This window comes from Phyllostomus discolor, chromosome 12, assembly GCF_004126475.2.
Source record: "Phyllostomus discolor isolate MPI-MPIP mPhyDis1 chromosome 12, mPhyDis1.pri.v3, whole genome shotgun sequence".
NCBI lineage: Eukaryota > Metazoa > Chordata > Mammalia > Chiroptera > Phyllostomidae > Phyllostomus > Phyllostomus discolor.
The window spans coordinates 16250558-16275490 of record NC_040914.2 but is presented as its reverse complement, the minus strand read 5'-3'; the positions used below and the strand labels follow the sequence as shown (position 1 = coordinate 16275490).

Here is a 24933-nt window from a genome sequence, read left to right as displayed (position 1 = left end):
CCATTGCTACTGATAGTGTCCAAACCCAAGCCGATTTGATTTTTTAAAATAATAAAAAACATTTATTTAATTTTAGAGAGAGGGGAAGGGAGGGAGGGAGGAAGAGAAACATTGATAATGAAATTGGTTGCCTCCTGCGCACCCCCAGAGGGGGACCTGGCTCACAACCCAGGCATGTGCCCTGACTGGGAAGTGAACCAGTGACCTTTCAGTTTTCAGGACGACACCCAACCCACTGAGCCACACCAGTCAAGGCCAAGTCCACTTGAATTTTAGGGGGTCTGCAGTAGATATTATAGAAGTTCTCACAGTGCCACCTTCCTGCTAGCACAGGGTGCTGAAGCCCCCGGTCTGTCTTTTTCAGTGGATTCCACCTTGAACCAGCTGACCACCAACTGGAGACAGAGCTCATTTAACTTTAATGACCTCGTTAAAGGTGTGTGTGTCCAAATACAGTGGTATTGGGGGTTAGGGCTTCAGCAGGAATTTGGGGGCACACAATTCAGTCCATAACAACAGGTAAGAAGTTAGCAGGCAGTCAGGCACCCAGAGCTTACTCTTGAAATACTCTTCTTTTGGAGGTGGGGGTTGTATTAAGATTTAGAAGGAGCTGGGTGTAATAGAATCCCTAAGTAACAAAGGCTTACACAACGGAGGAGTCTCTCAGGTAACTACCTAACCTGGCTCGGAGGCCCTGTGTTCCCGCCCAGGCTCCCCCTCTAACCTGGCTCTGTGCTGCCCTCCTCCCCATGATCCCAGGTGGCTCCCACCACCGCAGCCTGTCTCCAGTCTAAGTCACCAGACAAGAAGCAGAATCCTTTCTTTTTAAGGATATGACCTGAGGATTTGTGTATCACTTTTGCTCACATCCTATTGGCTTGGAATTCATCACAGGGATAACACCTAGCTGCAAGGGAAGCTGGGAAGTGTAGTTTTTATGCTCGGCAGCCATATGCTTAGTTAAAAACCCCATTATCCAGGAGAGGAGAGAACAGGTACGGGGTCTGACAGGCAGTTGTTGGCATAGAAGATGAGAAGCAGGCACGTGGGTTCTCCTCATCCAGGGTTGAGTTGAACAGAGCACCCCCATATGCGGCACCCTAGCAGCCAATCCTGAAGCTGAGGCTTGCACATGTGATTGACCTCACTGACCTTTGCAGCGAGCAGGAGGTCAGTGACCAGGCATTGGGTGTCCTGAGAAGTCTGGGGATGGAAGTCCCTCGCACGGAGTATTTGCATGCTGGGCCACGGGAGGTGCACCTTCCCTTTCTGTGAATGCTTCCTCATTCTCTCTATCAGTTTCCTGTTGCTGCTATTATAAATTGCCACAAATTTAATGGCTTAAAACCGCAGGAATTTATCTTTTTACACCTCTGGAGTTCCAGAGTCCGAAACGGGCCTCACTGGGCCAAAACCATGATGTCAGCAGTGCTGTGTTGCTTTCTGGGGATTCGAGGGGACGGTCTATTTTCTTGCCTTTTTCAGCTTCTAGAAGCTTCTGCTCACTGGCCCTTTTCCATCTCCAAAGCCAGCGAGGGCCAGTGGAACCCCAGTACCTGAGTCTGCGCTGCCTTGGCTTCTGGCCCCTCCCTCCGTCTCTCACGTGTGCCGTGGGGTCTCTGCTCCCTTCCCTCCTGCTCTGATGCTTGCTCTTCCTGTGTCTCTTATACGCGCCCTTGTGATTACATTTAGGTCCCCCCCAGGATAGCCCAGGATAACTCCCCATCTCGGGGGTCCTCAATTTAGTCACAGCAGCAAAGTCCCTTTTGCCGTATAAGTAACATCCACAGGGAATTAGGACATAGATATTTTTATTGAATTCATGGGGCGACATCGGTAAGGACATAGGCACTTTGAGGGACCATTATTCAGTCTACCACAGTCTCTGTTTTCAGCTCCCGAGCGAAAGCCACAGTCTGTGCAGTGCCCGATACACGGCCCTGCTCGCTCTGCTGCTGCCCGCCTTCCTGACGTCACCTCCCACCCTTCAGCCCTGTCCGTCTTCTGCTCCCACCACCCTGGCCTCCTTGCTGCTCCTTGAACACACCGGCACCCTCCTACCTCAGGGCCTTTGCACTTGCCGTCCCCTTTGCCTGAGAAGCTCTGCCTGCAGCTCTTCACATGGCTCCCTCCCTCTCCTCCTTCAGGTCTTTGCTCAGTGTCACTGAGCACTAAAGGTCACTGTCACCTTCTCAGTGAACCACTCCCAACCCCCCTCCTTTCTTTATTTCCCTGAGTGCTGTCCAACACCCTTTGTCCTTTGTTAGTTACTTAGTTTCCTGACTCTCTCCCTGGACCGAGGTTCCTCTGGGAGAGCGGGAGTCTTCTCTGCTTCCTTCCCTGCCAGAGCTGCAGGACCCAGAGCTGTGCATGGCGCACAGCCCACGTATTGTTGAATGGATGAATAAATTAAGGGCCACAGACCATGCTCACATTTGGGAGTGGGGGGGTGGGGGGGTGGGGCAGAGGAGGGAGTCCTGCCCTGAGGGGTGCGGTGAGATTCAGAGTGGGGGGCACAGGACAGAAGATGGCCACAGGTTCCGAGAGACTGGGTTTTGGGAAGGGTTGGCTCTGCTGAGCAGGGAAGGGGTCCGACAGCCATCGGAACTGACTAGGACTATCACCTGGGGCCACAGACCTGTGGGGCCAGCCCTTCCTGCCATGTTCCTTGTCCTCTGGGGCATGCATGGTGGGGGCTGCCTTGTCCCCAGGGACAGGGGCTCCGAGGGCCACCAGGGATCGGGGGTAGGGCGTTGTGGACTGACAGTCGGTGGGGAGTCCAGCAAAGTGGGTGTCCAAGAGGTCTGGCTGGAGGCAGGCCCGAGACCACCTCCTCCTAACTCCCAAATATCCCAGCGGAGGAGGAGAAGGGGGTGAGAGCCTGCTTTCCCCAGGCCCATGGCATAGGTCAGGTTGCAAGAAGGACTGGACTAAGGGCGGGTGGTACACGCCGAGTGAGTGGGAAGCCAGGCCCCTCGTGGTCTTCCGTTCCGCCCCTCCACCCCCGGACACCTGCCGGATGCCTTGCCGTGTCTTCAGCCGAGTCCACCCAATCGGCCCCACAGCCCCGACAGCCTGGTCCTGCTGCGTCTCTGGTGAGACTTTTCTGCAGGGGTGAGGCCTCCAGGGGAGGTCTGAGGCCTTTCCCCGCCCACTGGCCCGGCTGGGGCCCCCTTCAGGGGGTTGGCACCAGCTGGCAGTAAGGGGCAGGGTCGGGGTTCAGCAGATCCTGGTGGGGGAGAGAGGGAGAGGGGGGGTTGTTGTTGGGGGTTGAGTTGTGGGGAGAAAGAAGCACCAGCTAGAGACTGGGAGACATGGAGAAAAACACAGCCGAGCCCTGGCTGGAGTAGCTCAGTGGATTGAGCGGGCTGCGAACCAAAGCATTGCAGGTTTGATTCCCAGCCAGGGTACATGCCTGGGTTGCAGGCCATGACCCCCAGCAACCGCACATTGATGTTTCTCTCTCTCTCTCTCTCTCTCTCTCTCCCCCCCCTTCCCTCTCTAAAAATAAAAATAAATAAATAAATAAAAATCTTAAAAAAAGGAGTCAAGCCTAAAATATAAAAAAAAAAAGAAAAAAAAAAAGAAAAACACAGCCGAACAGAGACCAGGAGGCCGAGACGGAGGACGGAGGGAGATGCAGAGCATGGAGGTACTGGAGGAGCCAGAAAAAGGGGTGGACATGGAGTGACAGAGACGAAGAGATGGGAGGGACAGAGACACAGAAAAAGATGAGAAGATACAGAGAAACAAAGACATGAGGACATACAGAGAGAGTTAGGGAGAGAAACAGGGAAGGACAGAGAGAGGGAGCGAGAGGAGAGGGAGGGGGTAGAGAGACACACACAGAAACACGCAGACAGGCGGGGACACTGAGAGACAAAGACGGAGACCCAGGGGCAGACCGGAGGGGACGGCCGGACAGGGGCTGAGACCCAGGCCCAGGGGTGGGCCTTGACCACGGAGGGACCCTGAGCGACGCCCCCCCCCCCCCCCCCCCCCGCCCTTCATTTCCTCCTGTGCAAACTCTCAGCCCTGAGTCCCTTTGATGCAGGAGGAAAGTGCAACCCAGGAGGGGAAAGGACTTGCCAAAGGTCTCTCAGCGAGACCCCGAGAGTGGGGCATGGTGGCGAGGGCAGCTCTCCTAGCGGCCTCCTTGACCCTTCCCCACCGCGCCTGTGGGGTCCTGGCCATCCCTCCTGCCTGAGAGACCCGCACCTGGTATTGGTGGTTCTCCAGCGCTGGCTCCGGCTGCAGGGGCGGGGGCGGGGCTGGGAGTGGGAGCGGGGGCGGGGGCTGCAATGGAAGAACACAGGTTAGCCAGGTCCTGGTACCCCCACCAGCTGCCCTTGACCTTTGGTGTTAGGGAAGGCCTGACTCCCAGTCCCCATCGCCCCTCCCTGACTGCGAAGCCCAGGTGAAAGGTGCAACCTGCCTGCACCTCCGTGCTCCCCTCCGAGCGATGGGTGCGAGGGTGCCGCCTCATGGGGTGCGTCTAGTGGCCTGACAGTCACCCTGTTAACGTCAGCCTCCCAGTCACCACCTGCTGTTCCATGTGTATAGTCTTAGCTCCTCAAGTTTCTCTTCTTGTTTCATTTAATTCTTATTTTCATCAACCCTTCCCACCTGAGCATAAAGGGAACGTGTATGCGCAGTGTGGAAAACACAGATGGGGGGGAAAGCGGAGCCGCCCCCAGGACTCCAGGCCCAGAGACAAATGCCCTTCGTGCTGTTTCCTTCCAGTCTCTCTTCCTTCCGGTTGTTAAGGAAGGAAGGGTGCCGGAGAGACAGTCACTGTTCCCAAACTGTGTGACAGTGCACCCCAGAGGTACCAGGGACGACTTGGAGGGGAGGCACCAGGTCAGAGGGGAGGGGAGAGGGGTAGGGGCTCACCGTGGTGGCGTTGGTGGACCCCGCGTCACTAAGCGGGGACACCAGGAGGACTGGAGACGGCAGCACTTCGTAGATGTTGTTGTCACCTGAAGCAGAGGACAAAGGGAGGAAACACCCAGAGGCCCACTCTGGCTGCTGTCGACATTCATTTATGTCTTCAACTAACATTTGTGCAAATCCCTCTTTTTGTCCAGCCCTATGTCGGGGACAGATCTGTCCCCACACAGTGAAGACCCAGAGTGAGCAGGGCTGGAGCTGGGAAGCCCAGACAGCTCCCAGAGAGGGGTCAGGGCCTGGAGAAGGGTCATGGAGGGCTTCCTGGAAGAGGGGTACACCTGAGACTGTAAGGAGAAGTGAAGATTTTTTAAAAAAAGATTTTATGTATTTATTTTTACAGAGAGGGGAAAGGAGGGAGAAAGGGAGAGAAACATCGATGTGTGAGAGAAACATTGATTGGCATGTGCCCTGACTGGGAATCAAACAGGCGACCTTTCGTTTCACAGGCTGGTGCTCAGTCCACTGAGCCACACCAGCCAGGATGAGCCTGCTGTGTTTGAGGAACTATATGTTTGGTCTGTCTTTTGGTTTGTTTGTTGGTTTGAGGGTGGGAATGTTATGTGTCAGAGATGAAGCCGGATAGACAGTGGGGACCGGTTTATGGGAGTCCATGAAAGACATGTTAGGGAGCCTGAACTTTACCTTAAGGGCACTGGGGAGCCATGAGGGTCTGTGAGTAGAGACACGGTAGGAGTTTTGGAAGGGCCCTGCCAGGAATGGGGTGATGGCTGTCCTGGGACACCCTGGAGGAGCTGGGTGGAGGGATCTGAGCGCTGGAGCCTGAGGTGGGTGTGGCCCGTTGGTGGCTGGGCGGGTGAGATGGTGCCTGGGGACTGGGAGCGCCAGCCATTGAGGAGAGGAGAAAAACAGGTTTGGGGTGAGTGCCCATGCCCTCGGGATCTGTGGGCTGAGTCTGGGGACCCCAGAGAGGTCTGGGTGGGGTAGACAGTTGGGAGAACCCAAGTAGCGGAGGGCAAGGCGGTTTGTTGCTGTGGAAGAAGAGGAGAGAGCCATGAGCAAGGCCAGGTAGCAGGGCGGGGCCCTTGGCTTACCACTGTTACGACTGGGGTCCAGCTCCGGTTTCCCTGTGGTCGCCATCCTGGGGGCACATGGAGGGAACCAGCATTAGTACAGTCAAATGCTCGGGTAGGTAGGCAGAGACCCAGGGGAGCTGGAAAGCCCACCAGGCTCCAGAGAGAGAGGTGGTCCCTGCTTCAGCGTGAGCCAGGATGAGACCGGTCCCCATCCACATCTCTTCTCCCATAATCCCCAGCTACGCAGCCCTTCCTCAGTATCCCCAGCTTCCATCTTACACCAATAAGCAACATTTCTCCAAAGCTGTCATTTATACAGGCCGTCTAAGCAATTCCACTCTGTCCACCTGTTTCATGATCTCCTTGATATTTCTCTTTAGGCTCTCCGTCTGTCTGTCTCTCTTTCTCCACCCCTTCCCCCTCTTCTTCCCTCCAGGCACGTACTTTTGTTCTCTCTCTCTCTCTCTCTCTCTCAAGCTCCAAGGGCCCTTCTTTCCCCTATAACTTGTTTCCTGAGCCCCCAAAGCCCAACTGGCTCACTGAAAAACAAAACAAAAAACAACTCTGTGACTTTCTAAACAAACTGTTGTTTGTATTTGAAAAAAAATATTTCTCTTGACTTTTAAAATTTTTTTAAAATTAAAAATAAGCCCTGGCTGGCGTAGCTCAGTGGATTGAGCGGGCTGCGAACCAAAGCATCGCAGGTTCGATTCCCAGTCAGGGCACATGCCTGGGTTGCAGGCCATGGCTCCCAGCAACCGCACAGTGATGTTTCTCTCTCTCTCTCTCTTCCTCCCTTCCCTCTCTAAAAATAAATAAATAAAATCTTAAAAAAAGAAAGAAAAGGTACTTCTTAAAAAAATTAAAAATTTGTTTATTGATTTTAGAAATAGAGGAAGGGGAGAGAGAGAGAGAGACAGACAGACAGACATTAATGTGAGAAAGAAGCATTGATTGGTTGCCTCCCATACGCACCCTGACTGGGGATCGAACCTGCAACCTAGGTATGTGCCCTGCCTGGGAATGGAACCCTCAGTCTTTTGGTGTATGGGATGACACTCCAACCAACTGAGCTGCACTAGCCAGGGCAAAATAGTTCTCTTTAAATAGGCTCATTTGAATACTCTTATTTAAAATACACTTGGCATCACTACCTCCAATTAGTAACTTCACTGGATAAATATTTATGGAACACCAACCATGAGCTGGATGCTGTCGAAGGCACTGGGGACACAGCTGGGAACAAGACTGACAGAGACCCCTGGCATTCTGGAGCAGACACTCTAGTGGGGAAAGAGAAAGACAGAGATGACACTAGATTAGATGGTAGAGAATTGGAATAAACAATCAACAGTAGAGTGGAAAATATTATGAAGGAAAATGAAGATGGAAAGGAGCAGAGGGCAGAAGAGGTGCGTGTGTGTGATTTTAAGTAGGATAGTCTAAGGATCCTTAAATAGCCAAGGGGACCAGATGTGCAGGAATCAGGAACAGAGAGTTGCAGGCTGAGGGGGGCAGTCTGTGCAAGGCCCTGAGGCAGGAGCAGGAGCAGCAAAGGAACAGCAAGGAGAGGAATGTGGCTGGGAAGAGAGGCTGTGAAAGTGGGAAGTGGTGAGGTCAGGGAGGTGAGGTGGGGTGGGGTGGGGCAGGAGACTGAGCCGGGTCTCATGTCCATGGTGGCCTTGACTCTGAGGGACGCTGAGCTCACGGATTTGAACAGGGTGTCTCTGGCTGCTGAATGGGGAACAGACTGTGGGGCCAGGAGTGGAAGCTGGGAGCCCCATCAGAAGCTGTTATATTATACATAAAAACTAATTCCAAGGAGACATAAGCAGAAAATGCCTGGGAAAATTATAAAAGCCCAACAATGATTTGTAGCTTGGTGTAGCTGCCGACTTTCTTTTGGTAAAAGCCAGCAAATATTAGAAAGGCATTAAAGGCTGGCTAGAATCGAATTCTGTTCAGTTACCACAAGCAGAATGAGGCCAAGAGAATGGAAAAATAATTTTTTCACCACGTGTTCCAAAGCCTTTAAAAATACCAAGCCATTAAAAAAACCTTTTTATGTGAAACCATTTCAAACTTAGAGAAAAATTTACAAAAATAGTATGAAAAACATCTATATAACTTTTACTCAAATTGGCCTATTATTTTTATTCAAATTGACCTATTATTTTTACTCCATTTGCTTTAGCATCTGTCTTCTTTCTCTTCCTCTCTCTTACCCCATGCATATTTTTTTTCTAGAACCATCTGAGGGTAAGTTTCAAAAGGATGGCCTTTTACCCAGAAATACTTCCATGTATTTAAGTATTTCCATGATTCTGTGTTTTTAATGCCCTGGCCCGGAATGCCAGGTTAAGTTGCCTGTAGTTTAGCCAGCGCTTTGAGAATCTCTCAGAGTCTGTGAGAATCACTGGTCGTAGTCGGGGAAAAGCTGGTTAGAGGGTCAGGACACACGGAGCCTAGTTTTGTCTGGAGTTTCCAAGTCACCGGGTTCTGTCCCGAGAAACTCTTGGCAGTCGCAAGCCAGTTCTAGACCATTTGGTGAATGACTTCACGCCTCTAAAGAGAGGCTCTAGAGACTACAGCAAACTGTGTTCCGAGGGACAGATGCTCCCCATCACCTCTTTCGGTTCCTCTTGAAGCTCTTGGAGTGAAGGAGTGTAGCGGGAAGGGCTTCTGTGCCTGCTCTACCTTTGATAGGATGGCGGCAGACATTAGTAGCCAATCACAGCATCCTTTCCCCCTGAACTTAGATGTGACCTCCAACCCGTTTCCACTGGAGCTTCTAGTGCCTGGAAGAGTGCCAGGCACCTAGTAGGTCCTCTGCAAATATGTGTTGACTGTTTTCCTGATCAGAATCGGGCTAGGAGGTGAAAGCTAAAAATAAAATGCTCAAAGCGAAAGGCCACGGCTTTTACTTGAGATAAAAAAGGAAGAGCTAGCCCTGGCTGGCGTAGCTCAGTGGATTGAGCGCGGACTGGGAACCAAAGTATCCCAGGTTCGATTCCCAGCCAGGGTACATGCCTGGGTTGCAGGCCATAACCCCCAGCAACCGCACATTGACGTTTCTCTCTCTCTCTCTCTATCTCCCTCCCTTCCCTCTCTAAAAATAAATAAATAAAATCTTTAAAAAAAAAAAAAAAAAAGGAAGAGCTAGTTAGCAAGTAACGGATTTAGGCAGAAATCCAAAAAGTGTTCCGGTGAGGAGGTGAAGCATGAGAAAGGAAAGGGAAACGATGACACCAGTAGGAGGCATTTCTGTTGGTGCAGATAAGCACACAATGTTTCAAATTATTAACCTAACAGTCACCAGTCGGTTGGGTAGTCATAGCGATAATGTCTGCTTCCTGGTTATCTTTGCAAACAGTGTTATTTTTGGACACAACGCTGCATTAGTTCCAGTCCAGAGCCTGTCTTGTCCGGTTTTAAGATTCCAGAGGTTGGAGGGATAAGAGGTGCAAGGTGCTTCCTCAGGACGGCTGCTCCAGCTCCATTTAGTTAATTAATTAACTAATAATAGAATTTATTGGGGTGACTGGTTAATAAAACTATATAGGTTTTAGGTGTACAATTCTATAATTCATCATCTGTATAGTGTATTGTGTGTTCACCACCCCAAGTCAAGTCTTCCGTCACCCTTTCCCCCCCCTTTATCCTCTCTTACTGTAACAGGGCGCAGCCAAGAGGGGAGCCCCAAATAGGGAGTTGTAATGGGGTCCAGATGAGCTTGGAGAGGATTGGCTCCACACCATAGGGCCACACCTGCCCCAAATGCTGGCAGCTGTGGTCACTTGTGGGAGGAGCCGGAAATGGGGCTGCAGAGGAAGATTTGCGCTGGGATTTAAACCCAGGCCCGGCAGCCATTAGGCATCTTTTCAGGACCATGTGGCTTGGGTGTCTTGTTGGGATCATGTGGCTTTGGAAGTGCTCCCTTTTGCCATGTGGATGGTGCCGGGAGCCTGAATCACAGACTTCTACTTCTTTCCTGAGATACAGTACTCCAGATGGGGCAGAGGAAGAGGGAAGGACTGTGTGCATTTGTGGATATTATAAAGAACTTTAGTCTGTATAACTTTTAAATAAATAATTCCTTTCCTTTTCACCATTTTCTGGCATTGAGAGTCTTTCCTGTGGCGGCAAAGTGCACCTCATATGGGGGAGGACCCCCCCCGGAGAAAAAGGGGGCATCTTTTATGTCGTTCAACACTCCCTCCGTCTGTTCTGTAACATTATCTCCCCCTACCTTCTTTTCTTTCTGGTAATCACCATACCATTGTCTATGTTTGTTTTTTTTTTTTCTTAACACCTTCATCTTTTTCACCCAGCCCCTTTACCCCCTCCCCTCTGATAGCTGTCAGTCTGTCTTCTGTATCTATGAGTCTATTCTGTTTGTTGCTCTGGCTCCATTTTAAAGTGGCTCTGTTTATAGTATTTTTTACAGCCTCTTGACACCCCTAAATTAGGACATATCAGGAGGAAGACAAGTAAGGTGATGAAGGTCAAGAAACCACAACAAGCAAGCAACAGTTGAGGGAAGAGAGAAGATTGCTGCCTTCATTTTCTGGGGATTGGGCGGGGGGCAGAAAAATTGGATGGCTTATCTGCAACCAGCTCAGAACCAAGTTCTGAAGAGGCTCATCTCAGGAGGGAGGAGTGTTTCGCAAACAGACTGTCTCCTGGGGAAATAGGCCCCCGCTGCTCTCTCCCCACCCATGCAGAAGTAGGCACTGTCTGATGGCTTTGCCTGCTCACCATGCATTCCACTTCTTTGGCAATAGCGTCTGGTTTGCCTTTGAGGAACCCCTCCCCACTCTCAATCCATTTGGTCTTGTGAAGCTGGTTGTATTTCCAGCTCCAGGGCTTCCCAAACAGCCTATGTTTGGACAATCAGAGCATTCCAGCACCTGGCCACAGTAACTACTCCATGTGAGAACATGTGATTTAAGTCAACCCTTGGGCTTTGGTTGGAACTATCAGGAACATGAGGCAGTTTTGTCCTCTGCGGGAATTGAGCTGGTGGGGCATAAGCCTGGAGCTGCTGGGAGCTTTCTTGTCACACTACAAGGTGAGAACCTGCCTGAGAATAAAGCCGCCATAGAGAAAGGCAGAGTTGAGAGGCATGTGGAGGAGTTTTTTTTCTTCTTTAAAAAATTTTTATTTATTTTTAGAGAGGGGAAAGGGGGGAGGGAGGGAGAGAGAGAGAGAGAGAGAACACCAATGTGTGGTTGCCTCTCACACGCCCCCTACTGGGGACCTGGCTTGCAACCCAGGCATGTGCCCTGACTGGGAATTGAACCAGCGACCCTTTGGTTCTCAGGCTGGTGCTCAATCCACTGAGTCACATCAGCCAGGGCTTTCTTTTCTTGAAAAAATATTTATTTATTTTAGAGAGGGAGAGAGACAGGGAGAGGAACACTGATGTGAGAGAGAAACATTAATTGGTTGCCTCTCATAAAAACCCCAACCAGGGACTGAACCTGCAACTCAGGCATGTTCCCTGACCAGGAATTGAACCCATGACCTCTCACTTTGCAGGATGACGCCCAATCAACTAAACCACACTGGTCAGGGCTAAAGGAGTTTCTTGGCAAAAATTGAGCCCCTGGATCCAGCCACACCTGAAGCTCACATAGGACAAAAACAGTTTCTAATTCTTTGTAAGCCAATTCAAGTTTTGGGTTTTTGTCCCTTGCAATACAGAATTCTCTCTAAAATCAGGATGGAAAGTTTCTTTCACTTTAGGGGCCCTAAGATTTGATGAAATTGTGTATCGGTCAGATGATGTGACTTGTGGAAGAATCAATGAATGGGGTTGATTGAGGGGGCAGGGGGAGGAGACAGAAGGAAAGCAGAGAGGCCTGGGGCCCCTGTACCTGTGGCTACGGCCCCTCCAGCCTCTTGTTACCAGGACATAGGCAATGATGCTGATGAAGAGGGACCCAGCAATAAGAGATCCGATGATGATGGCAGTCATATTCCCAGTGCTTACGGGCAGCTTTTCTAAGAGAATGAGAGAGAGAGACAAGACTGTGTGATGTCTCAGGAGCACACCCTACCCCCCACATCCATGACTATCCACCGAGAGCTGAGGTGTGATCTGGGCAACTTCCCAGCCCAGAGCTTTCTTCCATTTTTTGGACCTGAGTATCCCACCACCTGGTTGACTCCACTGCACACAGAACCCAGTGAGTCCCGGATGGAGCTCCTTGGCTGCCCCACCTCAAGGTCTCAGCTTCCCTAGGATTTCCTACCACTCCCAGCACATCCCAAACCCATCTCCTGATGTGATCCCCTACCCCACCCTGCCTACCCACTTTTTTCTGCCTCAGGTATGTCGTCTCCATTCTTCCAGTGAAAGCAGGAGGTTCTGAGCTGTGTTTTGTGAAGGACAGAGAGCACTGGACTAGCAGGGCTCTCAAACTCAATGTGCCAGGTTTGGGACAAAGCCTACCAGGCTTCTGGCCCCCAGCCTGAGGCCTCCAGCCTTTCATGTCAAGTTGAACACTTATATCCCAGCCCTTCTTGGCAGCTGAGTTCGTAGACCCTGAGGTCAGAATACTGGGGTTCTAGTCCCTGCTGCCTACTGGCTATGTGGCCTTGGGCAGATCACTCAGCCTTTCTGTGCCTCAGTTTTTGCATCTGTGAAATGGGGATTGTAAGAATACCTACTTTGTAGGGTTGTGGTGAAGACTGAATGAGTTTACACACACACACACACACACACACACACAGCTCTCTCAATTATCCACTGAAGTAGATTCTGTGCCATTGTACAGATGAGGAAACTGAGGCACAGAAAAGTGAACTGATCTACCTGAGGGCTCATGGTAAGTTCACGGTAATTGCAGTGCTGGGATCATACCTGGGACACCTGAACTCCTAATGACCACTGCGTGTGGCTTCTGAAAGAGATGCCTGGGTCCTGAGAGCCTTGAATGGTGGGAATGAGCTATTTCAGGCTCTGAGCCAGTAAAGGCATTTCCCAATGGACTAGAATCTCTCTCTCTTTCTCTCTATGTGTGTGTGAGTGTCTGTGTGCGTGTGTGTATTCAAATTAATAAATGTTTGCCTATTTCATCCATCTCCCTAAAAGTTTATCTGTTCAAAGTGTTCGAAGTCCATGTTAAAGTTTAATCTTGTCCCTGGGAGGAAATGGGTAGCTGCGTCCAGACTTGTCTGGTATTTGGGCATATTCAGTAGCTGTCTCCCTACCTCAGGAGCTGGCTAAGTTAGGCCCATTCTGCAGATGTACAAACCAAGGCCCAGCAGGCCACTTTGGGCAGACAGTAGAAGGCTGTCCCCCTTCCAGAAACTGTACCAACAATTTTTGCACCTTCTGTGTCTACATTATCCAATTCCCACAACAGCAGGTGGTTATTAGGTGACTTCCCTGAGTGACTCCGGAGATGGGACAAGGCTGAGGCTGAGTTGGCTGGCTTAGAGAGCCTTCCAGTCCCTGCCCTTCCCCCGTCCTTCCACCAATCGGCCAGTCTTCTTACAACATCTGGAGTCCCCTCCCCCAGGACCTGCTCGCTCTGGCACCTGCTGCCCAGTCCATCCACCCAGTCTCACCACTCACAACTCCCTTCCTCACTCTCTGAGCTATCCAGCCTTTGCCCATACTGTTCCCTCTGCCTGGCATGCTCTTCCCCACGTGCTACAACTCCTGCTCACTTTTCCATTCCCAGCTCCTTCTAGAAGCTTTCTTTTATAACCCTAGGCCAAGGAGACTCCTGATACACTTTTTCTTCATGGCTCATTACTTAATTATGCAATTAGTTAATGTTGGTAGAATGGGCATGTGGGTGTTTCCCCAGCACCTTCTACCATTCCACTGTTGTGAAGTTTCCAGGATTTCCAAGAGATAGAGGGATTGATTCCACCCTCAGTTCTGGGTGGGACTTCATTAGCATATTCCAATCAGTATAGTCCCAACCCTGTCACAGTGATTGGATCAGAATAGGCAGCCATCCAGATGTAAGCCAATCAGAACTCCTCATTCACTTGGCCTAAGTGATTGGTTCAGCTTGGTCCAATCAGAGTGAAGTGAAGGGCTGCAATTCAGAGCCTGGAAAAAGGACATCCCCTGCCCTGGAAGTCGGTTGTGGAGTTGGGAGGCCCGTGAGCACTGGAGTCCTATTGCTGCTGCTGCCGTGAAGACCTTACCTTTGCTTCCTTGGAAAGAGAACCCTGAGTTTTAACTGGGCAGAAGCCTGCCCCAAATAAAGACATTTTCCAGCCTCATGTGTGGACCACTCATTTAAACCTGCCTTAAAGCACTGTGCTGACTAAACAAAACACCAGTATTGCTTCTGACACTGAAACCCTAGGCAACTTCACATACACGTTTCTGTGTCCAGATTTCTCCAATTTATGAGGACACCAGGCATATTGGGTCAGGGCCCCCGGTATGACCTCATTTTACCTTGCTTACCTCTGTAAAGATGTGATTTCCAAATAAGGTTCTATTCTGGGGGACTGCAGGTTAGGACTCAACATATCTTTTGGAGGAGACCTGATTCAACATAAAACACCTCCCAAGCCTGGTCCTCTGTCCTGAGAGTCTTCGAGCTGTTCAGGACTCTTTAATCCACTCTCCTGCTGCCTAAATCAGCCAGAAGCAGTTTCTGTTGCTGAAGCAATTACCCAGCCTGATTCACATAATTGCCCTCTTTTTATAACAACTTGTGTGATGTGTTTCCTGCCTTTCATTATAGACAGTGAGCATGTAAAGAGAAAGCCTGTGAATCACCGGATTTTCCAAAGTTGATTGCAACAGTATGCTCTTCTGTGATATGACCTTGCTATTCTCCCATCTAGCAGAAAGATTTATGCCCTCACCCTCAACCTCCACCTTGAATCTGGGCCAACCGTAAACTTCCTTGTAACCAAAAGAATGCCATGTAGTCTTGACCCGTGTGGCGTGGTGGGGTGTTGTCCCAAGAAGTGAAAGTTCACCGGTTCGATTTCTGGTCAGGGCACATGCCTGGGTTTCGGGTTTGGTCCCTGGTCGGGTTGTGTATCAATGTTTCTTTTTCACATCAGTGTTTCTCTCCCTCTCTCTTTCCCTCCCATCCCCTCTCTTTAAGAATAAATAAATAAATTCTTTAAAGAGAAAGAATGCGTTGTAGGTGACACTCAGGAGAAGCCGTCCATATTCTGCCTCGGTCTTTTGGGTTACCCCCAGTCTCCATGTTCGCTCCCTCAGAACCCGGCCACCAGGCTGTGAGGAGTCCCAGGCAGTCACACTGGAGGGGCCACGTGACGCTGATCTGGTCAACAGCCCCAGCCCAAGTCCCGGTTGCCAGCCACACACGTGGGCGCAGACAGCCCTGGATGACGCAGCCTCCAGCACTGGAGCTAACCTCGGCCTCCTGCGTCTTCCCATCGGAGGCTGCAGACACCACAGAGCCGAGGAGCTGTCCCTGCTGTGCTCTGTCTAAACGCCTGATCCCCAAAGTCAAAAACGTGATAAAATGGTGTTTGTTTTATACCGCCGAGTTTGCTCTGCAGCGAGGAGTAACTGGAACTTGCCCTCACATGCTGTTTCACCTTCCGGGATTGAAAACTTTCTTTTTGACATTTCTCCTCACTGGTCTCTGGGACCGCTTATGCTCAGCTCTACTAAAAAGGAATTATCTGGGTCTTCTTCTGCAGACAGGATGTGTCCATGCTGATATTTTATTAGACACGATCACATCTGAAAGCTTCGAGGGACCGTGTTACAAACGGACAATGGCCAGACCATCTATAAAGGCAGAATTCTGACCCACAGCCTGCAGTAGCCCCCGCCTGGGAAACCAACGCTCTCACAACAGCCCCGGAAAAGCCAGCCTGCTCTATGCCAGACTGGCAGGAAGCCAGCTTGCTGGCCTCAGTGACCGTCCCAGGAGCTAAATAACTTCTGTAACAGTCAGCTCCACGCAGTCGGGACTTGGCTGATAACTGACAGCTTCCCTAATATTCATTTGAACTTCTAACTCAGGACCAACCAGGGGGAGCCAGATATGTGCCCTAACCGGTCGAGTAGGATGCCCCACTTCTAGATCGCTTCCCTGTGCCAACGGCCCCCACGGAGGGCACCCTTGAGCTTTCCCTCTGCCTGCCTTTGAGTCTCAGCCACGATGAGGGTGACAGTGGCTGATGCCTTGCTGTACAGAGTGAACTCTGAATAAACAGCCTGCGCTTCTCTCCTTTGGTTGGGCTCTGTTGATTTGCAGAGCTTCAAAGGCAGCAGCAGCATAAGGATGCTCCAGGGTCACCCTGAAAACAACCCTGAGGGGGGAGGTGTCGTGGTTGCCCCCATTGTCAGATGTGGCAATGGAGGCTCTGAATGGCGTGGCCATCTGATGAAAGGTCCAATGGCTGGTGAGCAGTAAACCGCTGACACCCTGGAGTTAGCCTTCTGTGATGGCTGTTCATGATGAGATGGAATACACTAGTCTCCCCTTTATCCGCTGGGGATACGTTCCAACACCCCCAAGTGGATGCCTGAAGCCACAGATCATACCAAACCCTGTATATACTATGTTTTTTATGCTTACGTACCTCTAATAAAGTCTAATTTATAAATTAGACACAGGAAGGCCCTAACAACAATAATAAAACAATTATAACTATACTGTAATAAAAGTTACGAGAATGGGCTCTCTCTCTCTCTCTCTGTCTCTTAAAGTGTCTGACTGCGCTGCACTCACCTTTCACTTGCAGGAAGCACTGTTTGGGTTCCCGTGGGCATGTCAGAGTTGCTAGCATCACTAGTCCTGCCCTTTGGGTGACTGAGGGGCAGGGAGTGGGCACGGGAGGGACATGCTGGACGAAGGATGATTCACGTCCTGGGCAGGACGGAGCTGGGTGGTGGCACATTTCATCATGCTCCTCAGGATGGCACACAATTGACAACTGATGAATTGTCTATTTCTGGAACTTTCCATTTAGCATTTTCAGACCACAGGTCACCAAAAGGCAGAAAACAGAACTCCAGATAAGGGATGGTGGGGGTGGGGGTGGGGGGTGGGGGGCGGGGCTCCTCTAAAGTCGTAGTGAAGATTGTGGGCTCTGGAGCTGGCCAGCCTGGGTCCAAGTCCTGGTCCCCAGCCAGGTGGCCTGGATGTGCTGCTTAAGCTCTCTGTGCCTCAGTTTCCCCCCTAAATAACGGGGGTCATGATGCTGTGGCTGGGAGGATGCAGAAGATAAGTATATGTGGACTCTCTGTGCATGGCCGGTTAAGGGATGTGCAGCTCCCTATTCACTGGCCTGGTTGTCGGGGGGCCCAGAGGTTTTTGAGGTGCCCATGTAGCGCCGCTTGAAATCCCCACGATGAGGTTTACAAAACAACAGACACCAGCCATAAGTGACTATGACTTCCCTCTGGGCTCTTGAGCCTGGTTTCTGCTGCTTCCTGGCTGTGGGAGCTTGGGCTACCGACTTCCCCTCTCTGAGCCTCAGTTTCCCCATCTGTGCAGTGGAGACAGCCATGGTACCTACGTGTCCTGGGCCTGTCTCATGTTTCCAGGCTGCCCTGTGCCTGGGAATCCTCTACCTCAGGAGTCCTGCCAGAGACTAGCTTTCTTAGCCTCCTTTTTTTTTTTCCTTTTTTTAAAAAATATTTTATTTATTTATTTTTGGAGAGAGGGGAAGGGAAGGAGAAAGAGAGGGAGAGAAACATCAATGTGTGGTTGCCTCCCATGCACCCTCTACTAGGGACCTGGTCGGCAGCCCAGGCACATGCCCTGACTGGGAATCGAACCACCAACCCTTAGGTTATCAGGCTGCGCTCAATCCACTGAGCCCCACCAGCCAGGGCCTTAGCCTCCTCTTCAGTCTGGCACTGTCATCCTCGGGCCAGGCCTTCGATGGTGGGAATGAGGTCGCCAGGCCCACTGACCTATAAACTCCACAAGGACAGGGCTCTCTGTCCTGTTCCTTCTGTAAACTCAGTGCTGCTCACCCAGCAGGGGCTCAGTGGATGTTTGTGGAATGAATAAAGGACTGAATGAATGCAGCTTCCCGGTGCCCCATGTGCAGGGGTTCTGGGCCCAGCGTTGTCAGCGTGGGCCATGCCTGTTCTGGGGCTGAGGGGCGGGAGCAGTTTTGCTGAGTAATCTGTATGTTGTTCCTGTTTCCCAGCCCTCTGGAGGCCCTGTGAGCACGCAGTGCCCTCTACTAACCCCTCTCCTGCACACGCCAGCTGGGGCGGCTTCTGTTACGGCCAATCCCCTCATGATTAGGACAGAGAGAGCACCTGAGTTACAGAGGGCAGGGGGTGGGGGTGCAGGAAGTGCACCCCGCCATCTCCACCCCCCACCATGAAGCAGCTGAAGTTTGGGCCACAATTGCCCTCAAAAATAAATGCCCTTGGTTGCCAAGGAGACCATTCTGACTTGAGGACACTTTCAACTCTGTCCCTAATTCCCATGAATTCAGCTTCCGCCTTTTTATTTATTTATTTTAAATGTTGTAATTTAATTTTTTTTTTTTACTGCCCTACCCAGGAAAGGAACCCGTGACCTTTTGCTCTGCAGGACAATGCCCGGCCCGCGGAGCCACAGGGGTCAGGGCCTCCGCCTTCCCGTGGCTCTTCCTTTTCCATCTAGCTGAGTGGCTTTGCCTCCCCACTCCCTGTGCTCAGCTCAGCCCTCTGAGAGCCAGGGCAGCTCCTACGTTACGTTATGTGCCACACTCCATGGGGACCCCTTGGTGCTTCTCTGGAGCCCCGGTGGGGTGGAAGCACCGTGGATAGAGAAGAGCCAGGTGGCAGGGGCTGGAGGGAATGCAGTGGGACCCAGTGGGAGCCTCGGTGCCCCTCCTCCCAGAGGCGTGGCCTTGGGTCCTCTCTGGGCCCCTGTTTGCCCCTCTGCAGAGAGGGAGTCATCCCAGGGCCTTCCCAAGGGGGTTCCCGTGGGAATGGAATGAGGTGAGGTGAGGTGAGATCAGCACAGGTCCGAGCCTGGATGTCCCTCGCATGTAGCAAGTGCTCCCTAGACAGGTGATGCCTTTGCAAATACGTATCGGATCCTTAGGGTGTGCTGAACACTGCCCGAGGCACCAGGGGATTAATGGTGAACAAACTGATAACAAATACATATCATCATTACTAGAAATGGCAGGTGTTGAGTTCTTGTTCATCTTCCCAGCCCTGGTGCCCAGACCCCCAGCTCTGCCTCTGGTTTGTCCTACTTGACCCCACCCCCTCGGACAAGGGGTGGGCCCTTGACTCAAGGGAAGCAAATCGCAGGCCAGACTGGGCCATCCAGATTCTCTGTCTGTCTCTCTGTCAATCTCTCTGTCTGTCTCTCTTCAGCTCCTTTTTACAAAAAATCTCCACATTCTGCAAGAAGGGATTCAGAATATGCAAAGAAGCCTGGGCGAACACACTCTTTGCTGTCGTGTCCGGGAGGGAATGCTGGGCCATGGAGAGGGGCATGGAGTCTGAGAGGAGACAGGACCAGAGGAGGCGTCCTCTGGAGGTGGAAGGAGCACTGGCCTCCCTAACGACTATTTCCCCCCAGTTCTTGCGGGGCCCCTTCAGCAGTGGGTCCTGCCCTGCTCTAGGCTCCAGGGAGCAGCTGTGAACCCAGGCCTCGTGGTGCTTATTTCCCAGGGGCTCCCTCCGGGGTTTTAACAGCTCTCTCCACTTTGAGCCAGCTGGAGAGAGCTTCTGTCCTTACAACCTCCGCCCTGGCTCAAAGACATGCTTAGGATGCTCTCCTAGCTCTGCTGCCAGCTCAGTTTACCAGCCCTGCAGCTTCCTGCCACAGGCCCTTGGCACAGGCTGAGCTCTCTACCCGAACTCCTCCCAAAGCTTCTTTCCCTTCTACTTAGAAAGGCCAGTCATCATTCAAGCTTTGCTGAAGGATCACCTTTCTGGCCCAACCTCCTTAATACCCACAGTGGATGCCCCACCTACAGCCTCATAACCCCTGCCCTTGCTTTTCCTTCCCTGCACTGTGTACAATGATCTGCTTGTGTGCGTGCATGTGTGTGTGATTATTTAGTTCCTATCTGTCTTCCCTCCTGGGCTGTGAGCACTGGGGACACGGGGCCAGGGTTGCTTTGGTCACCACTGTGTCCCCAGCACCACTCAGTGTGGGCCAGATGCAAATGAGGCCTTGAGGAGGAGGCGCCTGGGGAGTGTTTGCTGAAGGAATAAGTGAATGGGTGGTTTAGTGTCTTCAGAGACAGCCGGGTCTCTGATTCAGGCAGCCCTGCATTCAAATCCTGCACCACTAATTTGAGGATTAGCTGCCTGAAATGGGAGGCGCCTCAAGCCGCCTGAGCCTCAGGTCCCCCCTGGATGAAATGCAAATGCAACCTGCACTGGGCCCCACTGGCGGGTTAAACTGTGGCTTCTTGTCCATTCCCCCATGGCCTACAGGCTTGTCCCCTGAGTGCCTCTCAGACTCGCCTGCGAACACCCAACTTGTTCATCACCCTGTGGGCCACGGTGTCCTTCCATCTGTGTTTAGGACGCACCAAATTAGTCTGGCCTCAGGGCCTTTGCACGTGCTGTTCCCTCTGCCGGGAACTTGGTCCCCCCAAAACCTGCACGGCTCCCTCCCTCCCTTGCCTTCTTTTCATCTCTGCTCAGTGTCCTGTCTCCAGGAAGGCCTCCCTGATTACCTCCCATCCCAGATCACATCATTCTGTTTCATTTGTCTTCACTGGGCAAGTCATAACCTTTCTGTGCCTCAGTTTCCCCATCTGTAAAATCGGCCTAATGCTACTGTGCACCTCACAGGGCTTCTGTGAGGATTAGATGAGTGACTATATGCAAAGCTAGCATGGGACAAGCTCTAAATAATGTTAGCTATCACTATTATTGTAGAGGTCACTATCTGCAATGGCATCTTAATTTATTATGCATGCTCATTATCGGCACCCCACATTTCAATGACAGTGGGAGACTCTTCTTTTTCTCTTTGTGAGGATGTGGTTAATCTCCCAGACCCTGGCATCATGACTTCATAGGATCAAATCTCAGCTCTACCATTTTCTGTGCCACAGTTTTCTCATCTGTAAAATGGAAACAATAATGGCTCCTGCCTCTTGGAGTTTCTTTTTTAATTAAAGTTTTCATTCATTTATTTATTTAGTCAGCAAACATTAACTGAGAACCTACTACATCCCACATACTGGAGTAGACGTTGGATGATAAAAGGAAGAGTATGCCCCTATTTCTCTCACTTTGAAGAATGATTATCCTAGTGAGGCCAGTGTGTAAACTGATAAATTAGAATACAAGCCCTGGCTGGTGTGGATCGAGTGGATCGAGTGCTGGCTGGTGAACCAAAGGGTCGCTGGTTCGATTCCCAGTCAGGGCATGCCTGGGTTGCAGGCCAGGTTCCCTGGGGTGGGGTGCACGAGAGGCAACCACACATTGCTGTTTCTCTCCCTCTCTTTCTCCCTCCCTTCCCCTGTCTCTAAAAATAAATAAACAAACAGAATACATCATGACAGTCAGAAAGTAGCTCTGGGGACATAGACAATGAGCAATCAAGTCTATTTATTATTTGCCACCGCCTGCCAGGCCCATGGAGATATTGTTGACATGTGACATTCCATGGAGTTTCTTAAAGGCAAAAATGGGTGAGTTACTATGGGGCAGTGGTTCTCAGTCGGGGTGATTTAGTCCCTGGGGGACATTTGGCAATGTCTGGAGACATTTTGGCCTGTCACAACTGGAAGGGCACTACCGGCACGTAGAGGACAGAGGCCAGAGAGGCTGCTCGATGTCCCACAGCGCACAGGACAGCCCCCCCCCCCACATAGAGAATTAGCGGGATTCAAATGTCAGCTGTGCCCAGGCTGTGGCGCTAGCAGGCGTGTCTGACCCACGGCCCGGAGGCCACAAGCGGTCCAGGGTGGCGATGAATGCAGCTCAACACAAAATTATAAATCTACTTAAAACACTATCAGTTTGTTTGTTTGTTTGTTTGTGATTACTTTTCTCCATGTATTTCACGTGTGGCCCAAGACAACTCTTCTTCCAGTGTGGCCCAGAGACGCCAAGAATTTGGACACCCCCGCCTAGTGCGTGTTCACAACAGTACCTGTCCCACAGCAAGTGTCCATGAAATGTTAGCTTTTGCTGTTGTCCACTGCCCTGTCTCTAGCACTTTGCTCACAGTAGATTCACCAAAAAAACACTTGAGTATGAACACGAGGATCGTGTGATACAGCGTCTCCCTGTAGACCCAGCAAACACTAGGTGCTCAGTAACTGTCTCATTAATGACTGCATGGTCTTCCTCTAGACCTGGCAAACACTAGGTGCTCAGTAAATGTCTCATTAATGACTGCATGGTCTCCCTCTAGACCTGGCAAACACTAGGTGCTCAATAAATGTTTCATTAATGACTGCATGTGAGGAGTCAGTGAGGCAGTCCATTCTCCAGCTCTGGCTCCCTGTTGGACACTCTATAGATGTTTTATTTGTTAATGCATGCGGGGAGCAAATATCTTTAGGGCCTGGTACACAGTAAGCGCTCAATCAATGTGTGTTGAAGAGAGGTAGTGTTTGCACAGGGCCGGGCACATCGTAGCTGCTCAGGGAGCATTAACTTCCCACTTCCTCCCCCATCACCCAGCACTCACCGGCCACCTGGACCTTGGTCGTGGCCCGCATGGTCCAGGCAGGGTTGATGGTGACCTCTACCTGGTAGGTGCCACTGTCGCTGGGCTGGGCGCGACGCAACAGCATGGAGCCATTGCGGAAGCCGACGATGTCTCGTTGCTTCATGGCGTTGCCATCTCTCTGGGGTCGCTGTAGGTCAGGGATGTAGGAGAACAGCCTTGTGCCACCATCTGCCTCCTCCCCGTGGTACCACACGATGTCTTGGAAGGTGTCTGGGAGGCCCTGGACAGACAGGAGGAGGTTCTGGTTCTTTTGAGGTTTTTCTGGAATCTTTTGGATGTAGAGAGCTGCCCAGGAGCCTTGGAGGGTCCAGAGGGCCAGGACTGAGGCTGTCAGGAATTAAAGGGAGGCCTGAGGTCAGAAGTGTGTTGGGCAGGGGTCACAGCATTTTCTGCCCTCTAAGTCCTCATCTGGGGGTTAGAACTCTGAGTGCTGTTCATTGGAAATAGTGCTGGGATTGATTAGTGATGTCTGTCCTGGGTTCAGGAGTGGAAATCCAGGTATGCATGCCACAGGTTTGCCATCCCATTGGTCCAGAAGGTTCTTCTGCCCTGAGATGCTGTGTGGACTGCCTGTAAGCAGTCAGACCCTCTGACTTCATTAATTCATTCATCTAACCAATACTTATAGGCATATGCATTATTTATGCTACCCCATCAATTATATATGATATATGTAAAATTCCCTAGGTTTCTAGGCACTGGAGATACAGCAGGGGACTGAATACAGATAAATTCCTGCCCTCATGGTCCTAACATTCTAGAAAATTCCATAGGTAAAATGGTGATGGGTTTGTACCTCTGTTGCTCTCCCTTTCATTTTACTCTAATAATTTCAACTTCCCTGACAATCCTCCCTTCTTCCAGAGGGAAACCTCAACCCCCGGGTTAAGTCCCACATTCTCACCTAGGCCCTGGGGTCACACTTCCTCCTTACCTGAGAGCAGGAAATCCTTGGAGAAGCGGCACCGCGTCCCCATGGGAATCTCCATCCTGATGTCCTGTGGAGGCGCCAAGGGTCCACCCACTGGACACTGAGGGGGCTGGAGGGCCGCGCCCTGGGTGTCTGCAGTGGGCCTGCTCAGTGAGGATCCAGGGGGTGCCTATGAGACATGGCAGAGGCTGGCCGAGCCCCGGCACCCCCTTTCCACAGGCTCCGGAGACTTCTCCTGCGCTCCCTGGAATGAATGTGCAGACACTGGTCGAACCAGTTTCCCTGGGTGACGGGGGGACTTCCCGGAGCTTCCCAGCACTCCTCCCTTGACCTGCTTCCATCTCTTCTTACCACTCAGCTGACTGTCAGTCACAACAGCAGTCACAGTGGCTCCTGGCTGAGCAACGCGCCCCACCTGTGCCTGGCCCAGCACGTACTACCTTGTCCGATACCCACCATGCACGGCGGTGCCCGTTTCAGAGATGAGGAAGCTGAGGGGAGGGGGAGAGAGACAGGCGAGTCCGCCAGAAGGGGCAGATGGGATTTGACCTATGGCTGGCTAATTCTAAAACTCTTCGCACGGTTTTTCAAAACCATTCATTCATTCATTCCAACTCACACTTCTTATGCCCAACCCCAAGCCGGGCAGTACCGGAGACACAGTGACTATTAGGACAGCTCCTACCTTGCCCTTGGTCCACAGTGGGACAGACCCACCTCCAGATAATGATGGTCCAGAGTGATCAGGGCTGGCATGGGGGAGCCAGGGGGTTGGGAGAGCCCAAGGGGATGCTTCACTCAGCTTGACAGGCAGGAAGGGCTTCCTGGAGGAGGGGACAGCTGAGATTTGGAGTAGGAGTAGGAATGAGGCAGATAATTGGGTGTGGTGGGGTGGGGTGAGGTGTACCAGGTGGGTGGGGTGAGGTGTACCAGGTGGGGTGAGGTCAGTGTAAACGGCACAAGCAAGCAGAAGCACAAGGCTACACGCCATGGAGATGCTTTGAGGAAGCTGCAGAATCCTGGACTGGTGGGCGTATGTGGCTAGAGAAGTGGGAGGGGCCGCTTACAGTTTTGAGCTCTGTTGGGACAGAGTCTGGGTGATGGAGGGTCCAGGGTTGTGCCAATACTGTAGCCACTAGCTATATATGGCTGTTGAAATATACATTTAAACTAATTAAAGTTTAATGCCTTAAAAAAGTTAGTTCCCCCAAGCCAGCCACTTTCAAGTGCCCAATAGCCCCTTGTGACTTGTGGCTATGACATTAGACAGATGTAGAACAGCAGTCCCCAACCTTTTTGGCACCAGCAACCATTTTTGTGGTTGATGGTTTTTGTGGAAGATGATTTTTCCACGGTCCGGGGTTTGCAGGGGGTG

The 24933-nt window shown here is 51.4% G+C and overlaps 1 protein-coding gene across 1 annotated transcript; it reads right to left on the bottom strand.

Annotated features, from left to right (window-relative positions):
- Positions 1-1888: 1888 nt before the first annotated feature.
- Positions 1889-23833, bottom strand: CEACAM19 (CEA cell adhesion molecule 19). The gene is made up of 8 exons (XM_028530148.2): positions 23562-23833; positions 22586-22954; positions 11864-11990; positions 7184-7267; positions 6003-6049; positions 4903-4979; positions 4219-4296; positions 1889-3229 (listed from the first exon to the last, which is right to left on the bottom strand). The coding sequence occupies exons 1-8, from the start codon at positions 23614-23616 to the stop codon at positions 3176-3178; spliced, it is 891 nt and encodes a 296-aa protein (XP_028385949.1). The 5' UTR covers positions 23617-23833; the 3' UTR covers positions 1889-3175.
- Positions 23834-24933: the final 1100 nt, after the last annotated feature.